Source organism: Dendronephthya gigantea, unplaced genomic scaffold, assembly GCF_004324835.1.
Source record: "Dendronephthya gigantea isolate DGI-Jeju-01 unplaced genomic scaffold, DenGig_1.0 000147F, whole genome shotgun sequence".
Taxonomy (NCBI): domain Eukaryota; kingdom Metazoa; phylum Cnidaria; class Anthozoa; order Malacalcyonacea; family Nephtheidae; genus Dendronephthya; species Dendronephthya gigantea.
The window spans coordinates 188,699-214,578 of record NW_021163157.1 but is presented as its reverse complement, the minus strand read 5'-3'; the positions used below and the strand labels follow the sequence as shown (position 1 = coordinate 214,578).

The 25,880-nt window shown below is 36.1% G+C and overlaps 1 protein-coding gene across 2 annotated transcripts; it reads right to left on the bottom strand.

Annotated features, from left to right (window-relative positions):
* Positions 1 to 1,456: 1,456 nt before the first annotated feature.
* Positions 1,457 to 11,561, bottom strand: LOC114536794 (lipase maturation factor 1-like). Of its 2 annotated transcripts, XM_028558138.1 has the most exons (11): positions 11,264 to 11,561; positions 9,769 to 10,078; positions 9,004 to 9,014; positions 7,354 to 7,502; positions 6,396 to 6,461; positions 5,235 to 5,402; positions 3,873 to 4,053; positions 3,120 to 3,273; positions 2,242 to 2,425; positions 1,901 to 2,013; positions 1,457 to 1,680 (listed from the first exon to the last, which is right to left on the bottom strand). In XM_028558138.1, the coding sequence occupies exons 1-11, from the start codon at positions 11,517 to 11,519 to the stop codon at positions 1,509 to 1,511; spliced, it is 1,764 nt and encodes a 587-aa protein (XP_028413939.1). In that variant the 5' UTR covers positions 11,520 to 11,561; the 3' UTR covers positions 1,457 to 1,508. The 2 variants fall into 2 exon arrangements, with proteins under 2 accessions (XP_028413939.1, XP_028413940.1); XM_028558139.1 differs by lacking the exon at positions 5,235 to 5,402.
* Positions 11,562 to 25,880: the final 14,319 nt, after the last annotated feature.

Genomic DNA, 25,880 nt, shown 5'->3' with positions numbered 1-25,880 from the left:
ACATAATTGAATTCGCCGCAGCCACACTGCCATTATTTAACAGCATGTGCAATCCAATTATTTACGCCTGCCTTGACCAAACATACAGAGAAGCATTCAAGAATTTGTTTCGGCGAATGGCATCTCGGACTGACTCGAGAAGACAACAACCATCAATAGAGTCACGTTCACGGAGAACTTGATGAAAAATGTAAACCATTTAGGAATTCTTTTTGGACAGCAACGGAGAAATTCATTTTCACCTAAAAAGCGCATTTGTTGACATTTTTGGTTCCAGTGCACTGAGTACAGGCGTATATTCTCAAGAAATTCGTATGAAATTTAGTTTCAGTAAACAGGCGTATTCACAAGAAATTCGTATGTAGAAATGAACCCAAGGGTACCGTTTAAGTTCTAGATGTATAATGGTGCGTCGCTAGTCATAACCGGGGGAAACAAAGGATGTTTACTTTACCGCGGAGCCTCAATTTGCTCCATCGCTCCTCTGTTGCAAAGCCGGTTCCTTTTTCCATTTCCACATGTTAGCAGCCGGGATTCATTTCAGTCTAGGAATAGTGCGCTTTCCTTCATGCGGTAAAAACGCGGCCAGACCTGTCCTGATGAATTTCAGTAGAAACAATTACATTTGCCAGCACGGAAGGTGCAGTTTCATCGTATATTCCTAACGAAATATTCAATTTTTCTGAATTCAAAATATGAATTTGACCATTTTGGGCGCTTAAAAGAAATATGCCCTGGTTCTTTTTTATCGCTTGCGATGAATTGTCGGGGCGAATAAAGAGGAAAATTCAGAATACAATATATTCAGATAAATCCATGATAGTCAGTGGTCACCGGCAATGCCCCGCGCCGATAATTGCAACGTGGTTTATAAGGACTGCAGGCGTTAGAGTCTGGTTACCGTTTGATTTGGTAGCGGAAATTTGCACTGCATGTAAATTTTTATAAAGATGAAAAGGAGGAAACCAACATCCTAAAGCCCTTCAAGCGAGCTCAACTAGCCATTTCTCCGCTTGGTTGGTGGGCGAAATATCATCAAAGATGACAGGCATCAAACCTTGAAAGATTACATTAATTTTACTTCTACTATTAGTATCGATACAAAACAGAATTCCTTTTTTCAAATGAAACCTTGTTTTATTTTTAACTGACTTTTGCATAATAGACCACCTTTTGCTTTAGGGGACAAAAAGGGAATTTCCGAAAAGAGCATACTAAAATTAGTAAAATTAAGCGTTAAGTATACAAAATTGCTAACTTCGCATTACCATGTTATTTTCCGTACTACGCGACATTTTGCATGCTCTTTTTAGTTGTGGTGCTTTATTTCCTTCTTGTTACCTAAATCATAAATTGCTCTATTATGCAAAAGGTCCATTATGTTGTAACTAGTAACATTTCTTATCTTTCCAAAAAAGTGCATATAGCGCGAACAGAGTTCCATGGTTTTGGGAGATGTCTTCTCTAGCTGGTAATACTAACTTCATTAAGAGCAAATAAATTAGAGGTTAGATTCGTGGGATTTTCCAACCCTGGTTTCGTAAATAGTCCTTTATGTCTTTCATGGAAAACGGATGAAAGTATGTTGCAATCTTTCGTCTTGACCACCATTTGCCGTCACGGGCTTCTGGACTGCCAAACTTTGTGAACTCATAAAGATAATGTTCCGCACGGATATATCTTTAAGGGGAAACAGAAAAAAAATATTAGATAAGTAGATAGATTGACGGATTATTGGAAAGAAAGTCGCAGCTAAGAGCTGGATTGCGCGCTAAAATTACAGAAATGTAATATATATATATATATATATATATATATATATATATATATATATTTCATACGTACAATCTTTTTTTGAAGAAATCATTATATACTAACACATAAACATGAAGAAAAATACCTTGGTGGAGGACCATTTTTAAATGGGTTGTGTGAAATTAGTGAAGTAGCATCAGGATCATTTACAAGAAGCTTGGCGGAAAGGTGAATAAGCCATGGATTGTTTTGGTAATTCTGAAAAAATAACAGGTCTTTTTATCGATATAGTCATCATGTGCTCTGCATGCTCTTGGTACAGTAAGTAGGGCGTTCACAATAGGTGCAGAAACAAGAGGTGTTCAAGATTTTCTTTGCGAAGTGAAAGTTTAAGGAAGTGATCTTTCTTCGGGAATTGCAAAACGAACGGTTGCTTGTTATAATAATTAAATCGTCACAATTGCAATAGCTCTGGACGTACTTTACCTGAAACGCAGCAAACCACATCAACCAGTCAAGACGATAATGATACGGTGATATAACACATGGACGTTTTCTCACATTTCCAGGTTTACATTTGAACTCATATTCCTCCCATACAACATTGTCGCCATAACTTGTCTTATTTCTTGTTCCTTGAATGATGATTTCTGTTCTTTCTTTAGTAATACTAGGAAATGGATAATAAACGAAGTGCATGATGAGACATTTCCTATATCGATGATTTTCATGATCTCAATCGATATTCTTCTTTGACATATGACGTCATCATTGGGCGTCATCTTGGTTGGGTTTAAAATTTTCTATAAAGATTAGTTTTAATTAATTTCCTCTTAGTTATTTTGTAACCGCTAAGTATGATTATCATCCTTATTGGGGTGATAAAAAATACAGTAATGTATTTCATAATGCAACAAAAGCGATTCCATCAAGACGGTCGGCGTTGCAAACTACATATACACAACCAATGATTCAACAGTAGGTCACTCCACACAGGATCACTAGAATAGACCTCATAAAAATATGAACTTCAAGTATACGTATTTGACGTAAGCGCCTCGTTTTCAATGTTAAAAATACAAGGCTATTGGCTCACGTTTCATGAGAACGAGGCCCCAATCTAAACTCGTGCAATTTAAAAATTCCTTTTGTGACACAAAAATAAGGCTCTAGCTCTGGCTCTAGTTTTAAGAAGTGATAGAATGCATGATTCCACTTTCAATATTCTGCGTAGAACACACGGATGAAAACTCGCCGATGGCTATGTATATGAGAAGAATTTGGTTTTTAGACGACGAAAAGTTGGTTTCAGAATTCAAGTGACAGCCAAGTTTCACATCATTTTCTCTTCATGCGATGCTTACCTTCCAAAAGCACCATAAGTGTTAACAATACGAAGAGAATCAAAAGATGTGTTCATTATTTGTCTTGATGAGAATAGATTCTGTACAACTGATATGCTGAGATACGCCAAAAGTAGACCAAGAAATACGTCCATAATCCAACGTATTCGGAGACCTACAAAGTAGATTTAGAAACGTGTTTATTACGTCAGCACAATGATCATATCTCGCATGTGGCCAGGGACACCAGAGTAGTGCGAAGGAGGTGAGTGCGAACAGAAAGGGTTACTGATGAACCACTGCAGTACTCGGGGGTGTAGCGCTTCTACGCTCATTCCATTAGGAATATTCGAAAAGTTCTTTCTAACTCCATTCAAAATTTCGGTTTTCTGCCAAATGATTATTTTTAATGCGATGGCTGCATTCCTACCGGTGTTAACGAATAGGCGCAAAGCCAACCTTTAAATTGAAACCCTCCCTATTATAGTAATCCCTATTATAATAATCCCTATTGTGCGAAAAAACCTCACTAAATTTATGATGCACTGTCCTATATCAGCTTTCTTTTCCTGGCTCGAAAATTTGCCAGATATGTCATCAGTTATAACTCGGTAACATTTGAACCCCTTAAAAACTCGCTTTAGGAATTAAATGGCTCTAAACGCTCTAAACGTGTTTCTTGAATATCTACGTTTTTTATTGTAATACCAGTTATTTTAGAGATGCTTGGCTTGTTAGAAGATCCTTTTTCGCACAGATGCCTTAATTTCGTACCTTTTGAAGGCCTCCGTGAATTTCCATCAAGATGTAACTTCTGTAGTTTGCACACTTGTCTTCGTGCATGCGATGAGACTGGGAAACACCAGGCGAGTGCTTTGTCATCAAAGCACATTATACTGGGAAGGATTGTCAGCCAGTTGAGGAAACTAAGATTACCGCTGAATATGAGTACGACCTACAACAAAATAAGAGAATCAATCAATCTACGGCTTCTGCGCATTGCCATTGTAATAATTTCCTGGATTTCTGACCAAAAGAAACAGCTACTGTAACAGCTACAGTTCAATAATTGTAAAAAAAACAATTGAAAAGTGACCAATGCTTCCACAACGCTATATATTAACATTTGCCTACTAAGAACACCCAGTGTTAATTGTTATTCGTATTGTTTACAACAGCGGCGGCCGTGTTGTATTGAATATACATTTGTACATTTATTTATACTGTACTTGTGAAATGATTTTGTAATAAATAAGATTTGAATAGATATGCAAATCAGTTACAAACACTAGTGGTTGTATTTTCCCGATATATTTTTCTGGTTCGGTATATCTAGGGAAACAGACGAACTCGATTCAGTTACATGCATATATAGCCCGCCGTATTTGACGAGATTATTCGCATATATACATGACTCATTATTCGCATACATGGTATATAATTGTTTTATGACAGCTTTATAATAATAGAAAAGTGTGCAAATGCAATCGTTTTTAAATTCATAGTCACATTACAAATTCCCACCCTAAAATGGCTGTTTTCACTACTTAATGTAAAATTATGGAAGGATATGTAAAGATAGTGTAACAGTAGCTATATTGCAATTATATTTATACTTAGCGTTTGAGGCTTTGACTTTAAATAACATCCGAACTAAGCATTATTTATTCATATACACTAAATTCTAGGTCAGGTGGAGCACGACCTCACGACTTTTGGTCTGCTGTTTTAAACTTTGGTACCAATGGCATATTCGTTTCAAAATACATCAAAGGCAATGCATTTTATCTTGCGCAGTCTCCATTCATGCACAGTGGCACGTCTTATAAAATGCTACGTCATTACAGGCTAGCATATCTTATTTTCCCTCTTAGCAGATTATAACAAAGTCTAAACTCTATTCGCTATAACGTGTTGCGTTGAAAGATGGTTTTGAGAATCAGAAATAGATTGAAATTTCCGTTGAATATCCGTTATAAGAAGATTACCAAAGGAAATATCCAGGAAATGTTTACATAACCTCACATCATTGGAATTATTTACATATAAATCTGTTTTTTTAATGCGTCAAACAAGATTGGTGACTAGAAGTTGTTATATCCTATATAATCCTTCAATTAGTTAAACGCGAATTACCTGGAAAATAATTTGAAGAAAGCCACAAACGACTGTAAGCCGACCAGGAAGCAACAGGAACCAAGGAACAACGAGCTCAATGAAATGATTGCTGAGGGTTTCAAATTTGTGAAAGACTTCAGGCGATTGATGGAAATAATAACTGAGCGGATTAGGAACTGGTTGAGTCTAGTTTGTCGGAAGAAACGAACGTTAGTATTATTAGGCTGGATTTCCACTTGCAGAGAAATGGTTCGCTAGCGAAATTTGCCTATTTTCTTTTGAAATTAAACTAGTCAAGCTAAACTCATTCATTTATTCTGTCAAAATTCAATTGAAAATATGCAAATATTTCGCTAGCGAACTTTTTATCTGCAAGTGAAAATCCACCCTTGGGGAACATAGAGAAATAGAGGTAAAAGAAGGAAAGGGTACTACTGCATGGTGTTGAAAAACTTGAGGAGGAATATGAGAGAAGGTAATATAACAACACTTCCCTCAGTGTTGTTTGACGTAGTATAGTTTGCACAGTAACTCCCCCCCCCCCTCCCCTCATTTTAGCCCCAATACAGCGTCTGCAGCGAAATATTGTATTTTTCCCTTATCAAGTCTTCTTTCATACTCCTCCTTGACCTAGAGTTTCAGACGACGCAAAGTAGGAGATGAGATTAGTTAACTTTCAGACGACCTTTCTGTCTATACCTGCTGATGTCAGAGAAAAGCTCGTGAAATTCTGTCTTTATATGGAATACTGTTCCGATTAGAATTGTTTTTTCTTACAACAATAAGATCAATCAAGTTTGTAAAAAATTCAACCAATGCATAAAAAACGGTCAAATATTCAGTCTTAATTTTTTTTATGACACGTGCAATGATAAATCGCCCATGAAATATGAGCAGTTATCTCAGCTAGGCCAGGTGAAAACTGCAAATAATGAAAGACTAATCAGGTTGAGCCTTTGATGTGATGCGCTTTTTACCTCGCCTAGCCGTGGGATAACTGCTTCATGTAAACAGGCCCTTAAGCGATGAAAAAGGCAATACATCTAGCTATTTTTAGGAATTGCACTTACATCTAAAGTTTCTGAACTCTCAACGATAACTTTCTCGAATCTCACTATTCATATTATCATATACAGCATGACATGCATGTTAAAATGTAAATCAACTACAATTATTTACCTGATAATGGTAATTCATACAAGTCAAATCTCGCCAGCACTGATCGCCACGGATTTTTATCATTCCCTAAAAAAACGTTAATTGCTGTTATTGATTGCTGTGATGAATAATGAGGAAAGAAAGACTGTAGGGAGCCTTATTTTTTAGACATGAAGAAATTCGGGAGATGCATGAACTTTGTTTGGGGGGCAAAAAAATCGCCCGAAATTTTGAATTATACAATCTGCCCGAATTTTAACTTTTACGAGATTTGTAACAATAAACTTGGGAAAGCGCCAGATGTGCTTAGAAGAAAGTGTGGGAAAATGATTTTCTTTTAATAATAAGCAGAGAGTTTTGGCGTCCGTGTTTTCTGAGTACTCGGTACAGTCCAAATCTTAACCTATATCCATCGTCCCACTTGAAATTATCCATCAATGACCATGCCGCGTATCCCCAAAAATGGGCAAGTAGAATACACATATGTGATATATATTACAAAATTTAGTTTCAAAATTTTAAGCTGTGTAACTTTTTTTCAGTTTGCCCGAATTTTCCGGCTCAACTTTGCCCGAATGTCTTGATTCTGGAAATTTTTTGGAGGCAAGTGCCCCTGCCCCCTTCTCCCGTACGCCGATGAGAAAATGGTTGTCAAACGTATTTCGTATTAGGGCTAGCGTCCACTGTCGCGTTTTTTGCACGTACGTGTACATGCACATGTATAATCACCTCTCCCTTGACAATGTTGGGTTTAATCTGTATAGAGCCAATACGACGGGATATTCAACATTGGTTGGAAGGAAAGTGGGGCCGGGAAAATTCGCAAACAAATCCAATTTTTTGAAATTTTGAATAAAGTTTTATCACTGAGGTTCATATATAACTGGCACAATGGAAATTTTATTTCAGTTGATCAGTCTATTGCACACATGAAAGGATTGAACGTTTGGAACAGACAAAAAACACACGTAATACTCACAGCACCAAACATGATCCTAAATATAAGCCATCTGTAGCCAAAGATTACTACCCACGAGGTCGGCGTCTGTTCAGGGATTTGACGGAGTTTCAAAATAGGACATAAGAATATGGCCAGAAATCCTGTCTCTAATAATTGCGACTCCCAACCTGTAACATACATGAACAATTTTTAACAATGAGTTACAATTACCTATTTATTGATACATATTATAGTCTTGGGAGGAAAATTATCTAGGGATCTGAATATACGCAAGTAAACATACGGATTGATGACAGTGCATGTGAATATTACAAGGAAAAATCAACAAGACAGGTTTGAAGGTTTTGAATTGATAACAGTCAAGTTGAAGTATATTATTCACACCGTCAGTTAAAATTCAAAAGAAAATATGCAAATATTTCGCTAGCGAACTATTTCTCTGTTGGTGCAAATCCAGCCTAAGAGTATGGGGTGTATGAGTATGGGGCATTCAAGGTCTAGCCTCTGAGAAATCTTAGTTGGGGGAGGGGGGGGTGGTGGTTTGTCCGTCCCACCAACAAAATATTAAAATTAATAACTTAGCTAAATCGCAAATATGCTCATATAATTTTTTTTTACAGTATTAGCATGTTAGGTGTCAAAGTAGTAGAAAGATTTTCCTAAAGTTATCCGGACGATATAATTAAACTTTTATTTCCTAATGTGTTTAGATTGTGAGAGGATCATTATCATTTGAACCAATTTTTGTTACCGAGGTATAATAAGATATTATGCATGTAATCTAATTCTGAACTATGACGTTTGGATCCTCATGCTGACGAAAACTCTACATCTATTATGGCTAATGTTCTCCAATATTCGAGAGATATGTAAAGTTCTAAAATAATTTTAGTAATAGTTTTCCTGTATAATTTCCAGGTAAAAATTTAAATCTTTGCCCTTCTCGTTTTTGCGCATGGGCAGATGTTACGCGCAGTGTGCTGAATTGTCTGTTGCTCTCACGAAAAATCAACATATTTTCAACATGTGAATCCATTGCAATCCTGAAAATATTTTACCCTAAAGCTCTTTTTATGTCGGGGAAATCAAGTTTTGGCTTTCATGTAATTTGTTCTTAGCAAATTTAGAAGCATTGGCGACGTGTAGCAGGTGAGCAGGTCACAAAGTCAAGACGCTTATAAGCTCGAGGGCTCTTTGTAGCTCGAGGGCTCTTTGTAATGGCTGACGAAAGGCAACCAGGTACCAAACTTTCATTAACTTAATCTTCCCAAATACAAAAAAAATATAGTTCATGTCTGTAGTTGTGTTCAAGAGCATATGTATTAATTAAAACCGGTACTTGATATCCTTGGTACAATTAAGCCTTTCAGAAATCGAGCAAATTGTTAATGAATGACGACGTGGAATAAAAAGCAATCTTTGTTGCTGCTAGTCCGTAGTGCGCTTGGGCATGCTTTGCATATTGAGCTACAGTAAAGCGGTCATGTTGAATGAAATTTCAGAACTAATTTTGTTGCTGCTTTGATAAATTTGCTTAAACTGAAAGTAAAACTATCATTTTTACCTAGAGAGTTGCAACATATTTGAAATGCACAACATATTTGAAATCAAATGAAAAAAAACTTGACTATATTTACATGAATCAAAAGAACAAAATCTTTATCATACCAAAAGAATACCTAGATAAAAGAATAAAAAAGGGAAAATGTGAATGAAATTGATGACCATAAAGTCTACACAAAAATACATTTCAAGTACAACTATAATGTTGCAATTAGGCTACAGAAGTATATTAATTATGCATAATATATAATTCACTATTGTGATTTGATTGATGTATGCAAGTTGCATTTAAGGAAGGGTTTTCATGGTTTTCACCATGTAAAGGAAGTGTTTTCACCATTGTTTTCAAAACTAGAGAAATTGTTTGCAAATTAGAACCCTAACAATGCATTTACACACTTTGGAGATTGAAGATTTGTCTAATCATCATTTTGAGTGTTTACTGTCATCTTCAGGAATTAAAAGTTCAACTCAATAAACATACATAGTTCAAATGTAGAATTTTTCAAAAAAGCTTTGGAATGTTCATTGGTTTGAACATGCTAGCATACTAGCTCAGACTAACTATTAACTATCTTTTTCATAACACATTGGCTTTTTCAGAATCATCCAGTTCATGATGTTATCAGTGGATGATTTAATGTTATAGTCAAAATAAATTAATCAGTCCCACATGATTTCAAAATACCAGAATAACACAGCTGTTGGTTTTGAATTTCCACTCGAAACTATATATACTATGAAACTTAGAATTATAATTTAAAAAGCAATTTAAAATGTTCTTATCTCCAAATGTGCTGACCTGTTGTAATTTATTTTGATTTAGCTTAGTCTGCACTAGCTGAAAGGTTATAATAGAAAATGTCTTACCACAGTTGTCCAACATTGACCAATGAATGATACAGTATCCATAATGTAAGCATAATAACCATATTACAGCAACCAGTATAGAATACAAACAATGACAATAATGCTCCACAGTATGCAATCATATCCAAATATTGGTTAATATTTGCTGGGTTTACAGCCCATAGCAATGATGGTACTGCTTGGAATGTTGATAATCCAAATGTTCCTCCAAAGTAATTTCTGACTTTGTTAAGAAAATTGGGTACTGGTAGAAGTCCATCATCTCCGAGTAATTGTTTGTTTTGGTTTAAGGCCACAAGGAATGCAAAAACTAAGAGGAAGATTTAATTATAAAAATGATTCATGTTGTGTGGCAGGCATATTCTACACACACAGAAATTCTGTGTAAACAAAGGTTTACTAAGCTTTAGGCTTGTGTGCAGGTAAAATTTTTTGTAGGTTTCACAACCTGCACTAGGTAGGTTCAACACATTTATATAATTTGCACTTTGAATAGAACTGCTGTCTTGCAGCAGCCTTTCCGCAAGTTATTTGCATATGACTGTCCTCTTAGGGGGATGGCAATGATAAAAGAGAGAAACAAAGAACTTTTGAAAAGAATACATAAAATATTATATTAAAACAGACCCCTCCCTCCCTTGTGGTTGCCAATTGCAAGGAAATTTCCTTGCATTGTGGAAGCCCTGTCTTGCAGCACCATTGACCACATGATTGCAAAGATCATCAACTGCTGGTTTAATAAAATTTAATCCTTTTTTAGTTGTGTGAGAGAAATCATTAATTGCCGCATGTTGTCTTGTAATTTTCACCCTATTTGCAGGCATGCATGCACTTTGTGAAATGTAAATGCTGACTCTAGATGCCTAGGCAGCCTACTACAGGAGGGTTTCAATAATTGCCAGTTGCTATTATTCGGATACTTGTTCATTTGATAAAACCCTCTACTTGAATTAGTGGCAAGGATAAAATACAAAGTTTGAACACTTGTTTTTTTGAACATGCAGGCATTGCATGCACTTTGTGAAATGTAAATACTGACTCTAGATGCCTAGGCAGCCTACTACAGGAGGCTTTCAATAATTGCCAGTTGCTATTATTGGGATACTTGTTCATTTGATAAAAATCTTTACTCGAATTAGTGGCAAGGATAAAATACAAAGTTTGAACACTTGTTTGCTTGAACATTCATGTTTATGATAGAAACAAATTAATGTATCATCACAAGACTTCAGATAAAAAACAACAACTGGAAAATCAGTTGTGAAAATCAGTTGTGATATACAACTTTATAGTGAAGCCAAGTCATTGTCTTTGGAATTATACCGCTGTACATTGATGATTGATGATGAATTGATGATCAATCTTAATAAGATCAGAGAAACGAAGGGGTTTTAGCAGTATTTCAAATCGGTTGGATTACCAAAGATACATAGTGTAACCCGGGTTTAAAGCAAGGTAGAAGAATACGAAGTCTATAAACCATAAGCAAACTCACAATAAACAAAGGCCAGCGAGCGGAGAAAGACAATCCTCGTGAGCCAGTATGTGCCAGATGAAACGCTATTTTCTCGATGATCTGATCGTGTTTCACTTGTATTGAATGTTCTCTTTGGCACCGATTCAACTTCCCCTGGTGTTGAGTGCGTATTTTCAATATTTTTACGACAACGAATAGTACTATTATCATTTCTATTGCTCGCCATGCTAAACACATACTTATCCACGCGTGATGCGTGGATTGTGCGTGACATTTGAACATCGCCCGTTCCTAGTGAACCAAGGGCCGGTTGTATAAACTCTTTAACTACATTTTGCATAGTTAAATCATAGTTAACTCAGAATTATACGAATCTGATTGGCCATTTATGTCCTTAACTACAGTTATAGACTTATAGGTTAACTAGTCTTTTATACAACTGACCCCAGGGCTCCAAGCCTTATCCTGAAGAATCAAGCTATGAGGGGGATACAAAGGAGGAAGAGCAGCTTGCTTCCTGGACAAAAGTTTGGAATAATTAGTGGTAGTTTGCACTGTAGTCAGGATAACACTCCCATCCCAAAGTCTCTACGTCTCTTGCGATTTCTAAGCTTTAAATTGGAATCTGGAAACTCGTCACCACCCATGATTGCGCGCCATGACTTGGGCCAAGTCAAATGTTTATCTGAGTCTAACTAGTCTTCCAACGCCCCCCCCCCCCCTTCCATAAAAAGGCCAGTACCCTTAAAATGCAACTTACACTGTTGACAGTTGTAAACTACCATTGCTAATGAAACCCTATAGCTAAACCCTAGAGCTATCAACATAACGGTTTCAGAAGAGCCACTTCAAAGAATAAGGAAACACACTGACTCATGCACTCGTCCGTTGACACAGCGAAGCTGAGGAGATATAGTCACTTACACACCGCCGTGAATGATAAAAAACAAATGTTTTAACAACAGTACGCAACAATAAAAGTGAGTTTTAGCCTTGTTTTTTTTAAATATTGCTGCATTGGAAGCAGCTCTCCCCAAAATTATCCAATGACAAATTATCGTATTATTTCCATTGGATGAGAAAAATACTCATCTAGAAATGAATTTAGAGTCTAAATATACTGTGCACTATTGTAATTACTTTTTTAAATCAGTTTTCAATTGTAAAAATCACCTTGCAGTTAAACAAACTCATTTTAAAGCCGCCCAGACAAAATCTCCTAAGCATAAAATATCCCCAAATATAATCAATTTAATTTCGAAGATATTTGGAAAATATTTGTTTTGTCTTGTTTACGCTCAGTTGTCATTTCATTTCCGGATCACACCGATGTGTGCTTTTGGAAAATTAAAATTACAATTTCAAACATTAGGTTTGATTAAAATGCAGCTACTCCAATAAATAATTTACTGAACTTGTCAGTACATTTAAAGAAGAGCCCCAAAGTATAATTGCATTTACGCGGCATGCTTTACAGTTGTGCGTGAAGTCGAACGAGCAAGATGATGACACCATATGTCGACGGTAACCACACTGACGAAAACGTTCAAGTGGTGGCAACAACATTTTCCAATTCGCTAATCATTTCAATCGTGTATGGAATTATTGAAGTGTTTGGTCTGTGTGGTAACATTCTTGTTATATTGACGGTTTGCAGTGGGACGCATCGTCTCCAAACAAACTATTATCGTCTTGTATTCCATCTTGCTGTCTGTAGCATAATTTTGCTGTTGTTTGGCAATGTTTTGTTCACAATAGGACCTTGGTTGGGAACACGCTACTGGTCTAGTCCTCTTTGGGAGTTATCCTGCACTGTCATTCAACCCATTGTCAGTTTTATCTTTACTACTGAACTAGGCCTCCTAGTTATAATCGCAATTCTTCGCCACAGGGCTATCGCACAGCCATTTCAGCCGAATGTAACCGTCAAGAAGCTGAAATATACCATAACATTAATTTACATTGCACCTTTTCTTATCAATATCCCAACGTTCTTGTCGAAACAAACTGTAGGTCGGGAATGTACAAACAAATGGAAAAAGAACATATACTATTACATATTTGATTGGGTTTTGAGTCTCGTTTGTACTTTAATACCCATGATATTTCTTACTGTTCTGTATACGAAGATGTGTTATCATGGCTCGTCATCAGAGAAATCTACGCCGACTATTTGCTCCAGAAGTGACAAACTCTACTAACATTAGCGGAAAGTCAGTAGCCAACAAACATTACCATTTGCGTTTGAAGAACAATTTCAAAATGGTTATTGTGAGTATGATTGTTCTAGCGCAGTTCTTCATTGCTGTAATACCAATATCTGTGTTGGGTAAACTCGTAGCTCATGGAAGAGAAGAAGACAAATTTCACATGATATGGGCGTTGCCAATGTATCTGCTAGTATCTTGTTCATTCAATCCGATCGTGTATGGAATTGGGGACAAAACAATTCGTGCAGGATATAAAACTGCTTTAAGAAAATTAATTTCTTGCAAATAGCCGTGTAGTATTAGCTATATAATTATATGATCAGTTCTCCCTATTACTATAGTAATAATATGTATATTGCTATATTGAAAAATAACGTAGAGTAATAACCAAGCTGAATAAATAAAACAAGTGGAAACGGGTTCTATAAGTGATAGCTTCGAATCTTAATGAAAACAGCGTAATAATATACATTTTCAGTTCAGCATGAGAATTTAGCTCAACTATGCTATTTTTAAGTTCTTAATTCCCGAGCGGCCACAGCTTTCCTCACAGTCACTGATCTCTATTTTTGCAATTGCAAGCGACTGGGGACGAGGCCGAATAAACACCACAAAGTATTACAGATAATTAAGTCGTCGGGTGGTTACGCTACATGCATGCATGAATGTAAACTCGGTGTTCAATTGAACCGCTGTATGTGATCTAACTTTAAACTCTCGGCGTTCGGTTTTCGTATATTTTTATCATATAACACTAAATCCTTCAGTTTAATTCCAAAATACGCCGTACCAGCCTTGCTCGGGCAATTGACGGTGTTTTAATCGGTTGTTTTTAAGTTTGAGCGATTGTTTCCTTGGTCGCGAACGCTTTTTGATGTGCGTCGGCGAGAAAAATTTTCCTACCTGGGGTCTGGGGAGAATCACATCCAGTGGATAGTGATAGTTAATTTCAACCATGGTAAAAATGCAGGAAAATCAATAAAATTAGAACCTTTGGAGCCGTGAACATTTTTTACAGAGATTTCCCTTTTATATATGTATGAATACTATAGCAAGGTTTAATCAAAGTTTTTTAATCAATTCAAACACTTTAAAACAGCTCTTTTGAAACTTTGTATTCACAATACAGTCAATCTAAATACATAAAAAACTTTTGAAAGAAACTACTGCACTAATAAACTCAAGACAATAATCAGTGGTGTTAAGTTACCAGCTCTTCAAAAGTTAACGACTAATAGTTTCTGTCTTCATAACACCATGCGCAGTCAGTCGTCGAGATGAATAATTTACAACATACTTTCACACGTGGATCAGGATTCTCAGTTCAACACCTGTGGTATATTTTTCAAATACCGCTTTTCAACTTCGTAGCACAACTGAGATCGGAAACACAGTTCACCATAACACATGTGGCCCATGCATGGAAGCTTGGGGCGAATCGCGGGCGAGGACTGGTAATCACCGCTTGAAATCACCTCTGATGATTCTTTCGAATAAAAACTGTCCATTGGATAGTTTCGTAGAATTTGAGCTGTGTTTTGCGGTATTGTTTTATCGTGCCAATAAGATTTTGCGATGCATTTTGTTGAGCAAGCGAAGGCCTCACGATAGCAGAACCAAGGGTGGATTTTTTTCAAGCATTGGTGATATGGTTTACGACATTTGTAACAGCATTCGAGAATTGGTCGATACATAAACCATGTTTGATCCTGGTTTATCATACTTGTGTAGATACACTCGACTGGCCAACGTGGCTTGGTCTAGGCAAATATGAATGGACGGAAATTAAGGAAAGGTCTACAATTATTCAATATTGATAAATTTTACCATGAACTTATTCACTACTATATATTATACCGACGACATCCTGAATGATTATATGCATTATTATAAAGTTATAAAAGGTAACTCATTTGGGACCGATTACTTCAATTGTTTTGAGGGCAAAATGATCAAGGTGTAACGGTGAATTTGGTGTTAATGAGGTTTCATCTTTTGACGGCTCTTCACAAATGATACACATCTGGGGCCGTTGTATGAAAGACTATATAGTTAACTTTTAACTGTAGTTCACGGGCCGGTTGTATCAAGCCCGTTTAGCATAAACGGTGGATAAGTTCAAAATAGAAAGCAAGTCTATCGTTTTATTCAACAAGCGAACTAATTTTTTTTTACCTTAATTAACTATGCTTAACTTTTATTCAACCGACCCCTGACAACTGTGAAATGGCCATTCTGAGGCTTATATATAAAGTGTATTTATTTTTACATAGCTATATCGTGTTTGAACCTTTCCAATTTAACCTCACAGAACACAGGTTACCAAAAAGAGTTAAGGTTAATAAATTCACTTCAAATTCATTTCAATATGCAACGGTTTTTCCGCTTAGCGTGGAAACTTTCAGCAAATTTTCAAGCGAGATATCGTCGTATTGACAATTAATATTATTGAGATTTTTGCTTGATAAAGGGGAGATCTGGGCAAGCGGGAGAATATTTTCCTGATATGAACGAAATTCGCCCGCTTACGGGTGTGATTTTCTGTCTAGTCAGCAACTTTTCAAATTTTTAATAATTTGTCTTAACTTACGCAAACCAGGAATACCTCACAGCTGAAAACCTTACCCGGTATGCGGGGGGAATGCTTGATAAATTTTTCCCATATTAACAGAACAAAATAATTTGGTTGGTCGCAAACATTTGCCCATACATGAACAGACCCTAAGTTCATATTTTCGTTGCAGTGGCGTATCCAGCACGATAATTGAGAGCCCACATTCATATATTCGTGTTACGCAGGATTAATCTCTTTTCAAATCAATTGTCTTTACAGTCTACTAACATGAATATATATGAATAATGCCCCCCCCCCCCATTTTCGATGCTGGCTATGCCACTGTTTCGTGGGTGGCGCGACGATAAAAAGCAATCGATTTGACAATTATAATGCTGAGTACTAGAAGCAATTTAGAAAGTCCGAACCTTATTTGGTGGCTTATAATTTTTGGGTATGTCGACATTGCCTAAATGACTGCAAGAATCAAGATATATATCTTACAGCTATCTCAGTAAAATACTGTATCGGGATCAGGATATATTTAGTAAGAAAGTCGACAAAAAGTCAAAAACGCTTGCCATCGCCGGTTAAACCTTTTGCAATTAAAATTACTGCCTTAACGAATACACGTGATATAGAAAACTAAATTATTTTATCTCGTCTGTTAATTACTTAATGCATGCGTGAAATTTATAACGATGGTATACAGCGTGTCCCCAAAAATCTATCCACTGTATTTGATCAGGGTTGCCAGATTGCTGAAAAAGAACCCAAACATTGTTGTAGTCAGCCCTGATTTCTTTGTTGTAATATATGGCTAATTTATTCAGTAATCTGGCAACCCTGTATTTGATTATCTAAACAAGTGTCATTCAGCATATATTCACATACCATATTAGTAGGACAAGGACCTATTCTTAAAAATCCATTATAGATAATGTTTTGTTCATGTCTTCATATTTCATTCACCGTGATACGGATTGAAGGCTTTAATTTCGATGGCAAAAAAATTTTGCTTTAAATTATAATTGTCTTGGAGATTTGGCCTAATTAGACAACCCTTTCCTCTAACAGGACGATCTCGCGCGAACGAATTTGTAACTCCCAAAGCCGAAGGGATCATTATGTTGTTATTTTTAAAAATAAAAGTGAAAAGTGTATTTTAATTCAATTATGTTATTTTGAATTAAAGGTAACCCGCCTAATATGGTCTTAAATTTTGTTCAAAATAACACAAACTTGAGTTCAAAAAAACTTAAGATAACACTAAATATCCCAAATGCACGACCACCGGACCACTGATCTGATTGACGAGATTCGTTCGTCACGCCATCTTCGTTTGCTGTTATGGAACAATGGTTACAGATAATGCTTGTTATTTTAATTAATAGATTTGGTATGTTTATTCAGGCGTCGGGCATTAATAAGAATCTTCACTGCTTTTAACATCTACACATTTTGACCTCTTCCGATAACAATATTTCGCTGCAAATGGGGCGTATATCATCCATCAATACATATGCGAAGCCAGAATTAATGAGCTTCCGGAATTGAAGAACATGCAGAGAAAAATACAACCTTACGGGCGCTACTGTCATCATACGAATCTTAGATTGATTCAAAACCTGATCAACGCCATAATCATGAGAAAAACACTTCTTGGGGTTTGCGTGATGTATTTTAATTAACTTTCTATTTGACGTCTCCGGACGTTTATTATTTCTGGCTTCGTTATCGACCGTGTATCATTTATCCTATGAATATTATCAGATCAGTGTTTACGACTCACTTTAATACCAAGGGATTATCTTAGCAAATAAAGAGTTAAAAAAATGGTCTCATAGCTAGCATACTCCAGCTGGTTTTACAATCTTAACCCACATGTCATCACACTTCGCACTGTACTTCGCCGTGTTTCCTGGCAATTCCATTCTCATGACGTCACAGCATTCGCTTCTCACAGTCATAACGTTAGTATATATATGCTTGCATATTAACTTTACAAAGGTCGATTGTGTATACTATGTACGGCTTTATTCTTTTGTATGATTTTGCGCTGAAATGAAGTATCTTAGCCAGGAAAATTGTTGTTTTTCTAAAATTGCGTCGTGCTTAACCACTTTAAAGGCGCATATCCATTCAGTGCAAAATGCCGAGGGGTCGACTTTTTGCGATCGCGTTCTTTTGAAATACAAACAGTTAAGCGGATCCAATCCCATTAGATGAGCTTGAATGAACACATTTCAAAAGAAAGTGATCGCAAAAAATCGATCGCAGGACATTTTGCACTGAATGGAAATCCGCCTTATTAGAGGTATTCTGCATTACATACATGCATGCAGTGAAGATATTGGCTTTAAAACCGCATGCCACGTCAGATATTCAGATTAAAAACCAACCATAATAAACTGTCGCATATTGACGTATACGGAGGTGTATTGAAAATAATCCTTCTGAAATGTTTCTATATTTGGATAATTTGAATGACTGCACACTGGGTGTGGAAACAAACATGATAAAATTGATAAATTTATAAAGGAATAGAAGACGTCATAGCGAAGAATACGCAGTTCACAATAAACTTGAAAGAACAAAAGGTAGACTATTTTTCTAATTAACCATGCATCCACTTTGATGAATAACTAAGGAGCTGTTTTCATGAGCCCGGTTACCCGAGATTCAACGAAGCGAGATGATTTTGAGGTATTGAAATGAGCAGATAATATGTTCCTGGCAGTCGTATAATCATCACAACAATAGCATGTGCTTGTTTGGTGTCATAAAGATTCATTTCAATACCTGAAAGTCTTCTCACGCTTCGTCGAATCTCGGGTAACGGGCTCATGTAAACAGCCTCTAAATATCACACGTTTCGTACATTTGCTGTAACCCTAACCCGTAATTGCCTGTATGGTTATATCCCTATATAAGGACATATCCTTATATTGACCTGGCAATAAGCTGACCGTTGTTTTGAAATTATTGAAATAACAAAAATTTTAGCGGCTGATACATGATTTACCCAAATTCAATATATCAATATATTCAAGCACTTAGACCGTTCAACTATTGGTGAAAAAAGATCAACAGGGGACCGTATTGATGCTTGAAGCGGTTTATGGATAGTTTGTTTTTAAATGCTCCAAAAACTATTCAGCTCCAATGAATAACCTTTTGTTTTAAATTGTTAATGCGACAAAATCATTCTTGATTGTCTGAACAGCTGATATTAATTGATAGCGAATATGAAGATATGTATATATATCCCCCATGGTCAATGACACTAGTCGCGAACGTATCAAATGTACATACAAAGGATAATAGTATAATTGGATTCAACCACAGTCTAAATGATTTGCACGACGAAAAAAATTCGTGGGATTTAACTATTTGAAAAAGCGTGGTCTAAAATAAACCGACTCCCATGAACCTGACCTAGACTCGGCCAAGTTGACGTGTTAAAAATTCTAATGCAACGTATACATCTCTAAAGACAACCGCGACTTCGATTAAATTACAATCTACTAAATATGTTGGTCGTTAGAAATATCAATTATAGGATCTAAAACTGTTTAAAAAATACCGTTTGTTTTAAAATCTTACCGATCTAGAGGAGATTTTGGATTTTCTTTGGAGTTCGTTCATTGCGTCTTCGACTAGATCTGCGATAGACATTCCAGTAAAAAGGAACAAGACCAGCAATATTTTGACCACCAACATTGTCTGAACACGTTGCAGTTTCCGTAAGATACGATTCTAACAGCGCGACGAGCAAGAAAAACGCACGTTGTCCCAGATCCTCAATTATTCTCCCTGCTTTAAATATGACAAACGCAAGTCTATTTATTTTGTTCTCAATGCGAGGAGTACACCCATATAGTGTATATCATCATTGAACTACTTATTAGCTTATCAATTATCAGCTTAGTGGTGCAGTGTTATGATTCACTTATAATATCCTCAAAAATGCATAAATCGAATAAAAAAATATTCAATAAGAGAGACTGAGAGAGCTGACGAGAGAAAAACCGTTAACGTCTTTATTTCAGCTTCTAAGAGGCCCAATGAATTTTGGTATTTGGAGTGCTGGATTTTGCGACCTGTCTCAACCGCAGGGAAATACATAACATTTTACAGTTCAAGTGCGTGGTTGCACATGTGCGTGCCACACTGCACGATTCGTGCAGCGCGCATATAAGCAGACATAATGACATGACAGACATAGTTTAGGGTTAGGATTGTCATCAAATGTGTTTCTAGTTATAGCCTCAAACCTAGTTGCATGCCGTTTAGTTTCTGCTTGTGTTTACCAGCGGCATGCCACAGTTGGGCAAAATATCACGTCTCTCGGTTAAGACCTTTTTTTAGAAATCACCATGCATACAAAGACAAGATTATTTTCGAGCATTTCACTTCCATTATTATTTATTAGTCTAAGTGCAGAATACGACCATTTTGAAACTATAGACTTACCCCGATATCTTGAACCACAAGTTTGCCCGCGACCTTTTTAAAAATTTTAAAGAACGGAAAACGCAAAGGGCCCGCCGATTTTATGAAAGGAGGAATTGTCGTTTGGCATCGATTATCAGGATAAATACACGTGGCAAAAATTTTGCTATGGGCGGGCTAAAGATGAAATCGCGTGTAGATAAGTCTCACGTTTCTGAAGTGTTGATTGTTTTCATTTTTCGTCTGTCTTGGTTTAACCAATCCCGAACTACACGTGTTTAACTTGCATGTATAATAAATATTCCCTGCTTCCAATTACATTACTGTTTTAAATTACATTACTGCGGCGTGGGGCGGTTCAAATTGGAACGGAACCCCGTTTCCTGGCAAGAAATGCTCTTTTCAAATGGAGAACCTTGACACCGCTGGTACTCAAACGTATAATTTCCTATTCTATTCATAAAGAGAATTCAATGTGTGAACGGTTAAAAGCGGGGGGGGGGACTAACGACATTTATATCAGTTTGAATTTGAGCACGTTCTCTGTGCAGAGATTGGGCACCAAAAGCAAGGCAGTATATCCACTTCATAGCACTTTCACAGCATAAAGGCCCTGTTATAAGTTACGTGCACTATATATGCAACTTTTCTTGCAACTTTTAATGCAATTCTACTAATTCTAAAGTTAACAAAAACGAGCATTTCCTATGATCTGCTAAGCTTTTCTTAGCATTTCGAACACTCTTTACTAATTAACATCCGTCAAAATCATAATAGCATTGGAAGTTGCAAGGAAAATTTAATAATATGACATGCAGTCTATAACAGCGCTCAAATTTTGAACTTAATAAAAGGATGTGAAGATTTTTAATCTCTGACAGCTGAATAAATATACCAAATTAGTAAGCACTTTATAATAAACGTTGCTTCATAACGGCAAAAGAAGATGTCGTGACGAGCGGTATATATATAACGTGTAAACACAGCCTTCGGACATTGGACTATATTTAATTATGTGTCATTTGACAGTCATTCTAAGTAAATCTTGTGAAATAATCCGACTTGGGTGTCGCCGTGTCGGTGTCTAAGATGGACCATTAAAGATAAAATTTCACAATCACTTCAAAATCATAATCTCACGATCATCAAGTTTATACTGTTATACCTAAAAGCAGTTTTCAACTAAACTCTAATGCCCTCTTAAGTAGGTTGAAATTGCGTTCAGGGTTTTGCATTGGTTGCTTTCATATGGGCTCGATTTAGTTCAAAACACGCAAAAACATCTGGCGCAAATTTTCTGGTGTCGTTGATGCAGCGTTCAACATCCGACGGCCCTAAAACCCATTCTTTAGAAATTTTGTAAAAATGCGACCAAAAATAAACAAAAAAGGTTCTTGACGTTCAGTTCAACATAAAAATCTTCGTACCTAATATAACGGCACTTGTGTTACAAGTCACTTTTTGCTATATACATCAAAATAAAGCAAGTATGTGTTTTATTATCATTTTATAGCATTTTACATTTTGATTGCTTCTAAAGACTGGTTTTAATTTAGTCGTGATTGTCGTGAAAAGGTCATTTTCAACGATATGAGAAATAGTCCGCTGATGTAATTTTGTTTTTAATTAATTTATGTTATATATAACAGTATTACCCCAATATATGATTCGTCTATTAATAAGTATATTATAGTTTATAATACATAGTATAATCCCTATATATGAGATTTTATCTATAGCGTTTGCTTTGTATACTTTAATGCCTTATGACATTATACCTTAACAACATGTAAGATTTTACGACATATAGTTACGATATTTGCAAAACAGAGGGCAAGCGAGGACCGAGGTTTGACGCTTCATTTCTGAGGCCATTTGTAAAAGACTAGTTAACTTTTAACTGAAGTTAAGGACAGAATTGGCCAATCCGGGTCGTGTGTTTCTGAGTTAACTAGGATTTAACTATGCAAAATGTAGTTAAAGTTTATACAACCGGCCCCTGTTCTGTAGCTATATTTATACAGAGTGCAAAAAACTGCTTCCTTTCATATACTCAGTTTGCTGACCGTCATGACTGGCACATGACGAATATGCATCTCCAATTAAAGCGCCCCTGGGTGTTATATAAAAATTATTAACAAGAAAATGTTTTATTTAAAGCCGTTTTATAACCCGCTCGGATCGTTTTGTCTCCAATTCCATAAACAAGAGGATTGAATGAGCAACATAGAAGAAAATACAACGGCATGATCCATATTAAGTGTTGCTGCGCATCTCGTTCATCATTCCCGTTCATTTTAAGTACTATTCGCAGCGGTAACACTGCTGCAAAGTATTGTATTATAATCATCGCACTGACCGCTATCATCTTAACATTTCTTTCCACGCGTAATTGCCGATGGTGTTTTGGCGACTGCTCGGTCGTATTGTTCATGGGAAATAATTGCCTTTGATTTCTCTGATGACGACACATTGAATAGCACAACTTTGTGTAGAGGACAATTAGGAACATAATGGGGATTATTGTGATAGAAAAGTCCAAGATTATATCGTAGTATGCGGTACCCTGCCATTTGTTAGCACATCGGTTATTCACAACTTTTTGCAAAAAAAATCTTGGGCTGAATAACAAGAAGGAAGTGATATAGATTAATGCAATGATATATTTCAGTCTTTTTCCGGACAAATTCGGTTGAAAAGGTTGTGTAACAGCTCTGTGACGAAGTATTGCAATCATCACTAAAAGTGCCATTTCTGCAGTGAAGAAAAAGCCAACCAAGGGTATCACTATAGCGCATGATGCTTTACCCAAGTCACTCGACCAAAACTGCAACCCGTTCCAGGGTCCTATGGTAAGCAGGATATTACCAAACAACAACAAGATTATGTCGCAGACAGCAAGATGAGATACAAGACGATAATAATTGCTTTGGAAACGACGTGGTCCATTGCTGATCGTCAGTATGACCAGAATATTGCCGCATAGACCATACAATTCAATAATTCCATAGCAGATTGCAACAATCAATTTTGAAGATGTTTCCTCCGTTTCAGTTCGGTTCATTTTCCTGCCCGACCATTTAAAGATTATTTCCAGCTTTGCATGTGTCCGTGATTTTTTATGTTTTAATGCATGTATACTCAAGTTGATATTTTTCATGTACAGAGATATTAAAAAGGTGCATGACCATGTGACAGTTAATCAAAATATTGTCATGATTCTTAATTGTGTCATTTACAACTGACGAGGAGCCACAATGAAAATGTAATCATAAAATCATGCAACGATCAATATGTTTGATGGATCAATATTGCATGCATTCAAATTGTAAACAATTCTTTTTTCATTTAAAAATTTATTTACCAGCGCTAGCCATACACAACATGCAGTTTTGTTGATTCTCAGATGGGGCGTATAAATAACATCTTGCATGTAACGATAAGGACGAACTAAGAAGTTGACAAGCCTGGAAAAAGACTCGTTCTAAACTTATATATAATGGAAATACTTATAATTGTAATAATTTTCATACATATATCTTCCAAACATTTTGAATTGATACTAAAATTTGTTGCACACGAGCCCAATGTTATAATATTATTCAGTTTAGTGATATTATTTACAATAGTATTATTTATTATACTAAATGTCGTATCAAGACCCCACAGTAATCCCAAAATGAAGACCCCACAGTAATCCCGAATGAAACCAAAATTTTCATGAATTTAACTACTTTATTATTGAGTCGTCCTGGCAACAGCATTTGCTTGTTTGTTTCATTTACCGACTTATTTCAATGCCTCAAAATCATCTCGCGTTTCGTCGAATCCCGGTTAACCAGGCTCATATGTTATAAAACAACCTTATGCATAAAAACAAAATTGCTTATTCAGTCGAAAATGCGTTGAATTATTAACAGCAAATAAAAGACGTCGACTCTATGTGCGTCTTTTTTATTTAAAGGCTATTCTCCATTACCGTTCGCTTCACCCACGCAGGCGAAGCGGCCTTTGAAATTCTGCCCATGCGACCGTGACGGGTCTAAAAAACAAAGCGCGCTACGGCCCCGTGGGCGTGGCGGACGTAATGGAGAATCGCCTTAAGGCAATATATGTGCACAAGAGCGTCGTTTTCGAGCGTTCTCAAAATCGTTTTTGTCTGTTTTATTGTTTAGTTAAAGAATAAAGGATGAGGATTGTTTAGTTAAATTAGCTTCAACTTCTATTGTAAGTCGATGGTGTTGACACCGTTTTGGCATGAAAACGAATGTGAAAACGCTCGAAAACGTTACCGTGTGCACATGATGCACTATAAGCGCATGCAAGTGTATTTATATTAAAGATATTAAATTTAGTCTCAAGATATTATATTTAGTTTCCTTGTCTTGATGTCTGCTACGGTACAATGAGCTCAATCATAATGAGTGCGTCACTGAATTTAATTTCCCACCAGATATTGGTTTTTATATAAATATTGATATGATGGATTCATTTATTATCTTTGAAAATGATAATTAAAGTTATCCTAGAAAATAATTATTTATATACTTATTAATTAAAACAAGAATTTGCTATAAATGAACAAAAGCAAGGGACGAATTAATTAAATTTATTTATAAAGTAACATGTATATAACGTGTATTCTGATTGGTCGAAGCCTATGTCTGGATCAGGCCATCCAAATACAAAAATTTAAATCATTTAAGAAACTTGGAAGACTACCTTGTTGTTGTTATTTTAAACTGCAATTATTGTACGAAATGCAAAAAATTGAAAATTACATTTCCCTCGTCATTGCCGCAGAGTAAAGAAAACCTATAGTGCAGGCTCAACTGCGGTAACTTAAGTTATCTAAAAGCAGATCACTACATTATTGTAAAGAATGAATATTAATTAACATTTAAAGACATGAAAACCTTTACAATGGACCTTTTCGGTAATTACGTCACAACATTATCGCTTTAAATTTCGAACCACCTCAAATGAGATGGATTTCACGTTTGACTCTCACAAGCTATGTGGAAAGATAAATAAGTATGGACAAATAAGAATGGAAATACGACATAACGCGAGAACGAGGCTCGCAGTCATGGCTCCTGAGCCTGGTTATTGCGTTATGGCTTATTTCCTCATTTATTGGTCAAAACTAAAAAATCTTTTTCATGCATGTGTTGAAGAAGGATGTTTTGCACCTTTGCACGATCCTTGAAATCCATTTCATTTAAGGTGGTTCCAAATTTAAAACGTTGTGACGTTAAAATTTTTTGACGTAATTACCGAAAAGGTCTATTCACAATGCTAGGAATACTGACTACATAAGCTAATCCTAATTAACAAGAAAATATTTTGTCAACTTCTTCGTACTTCGACATTCGTCGTACAGACATTTGAGCAACAGACAAGATGTCTCATAATA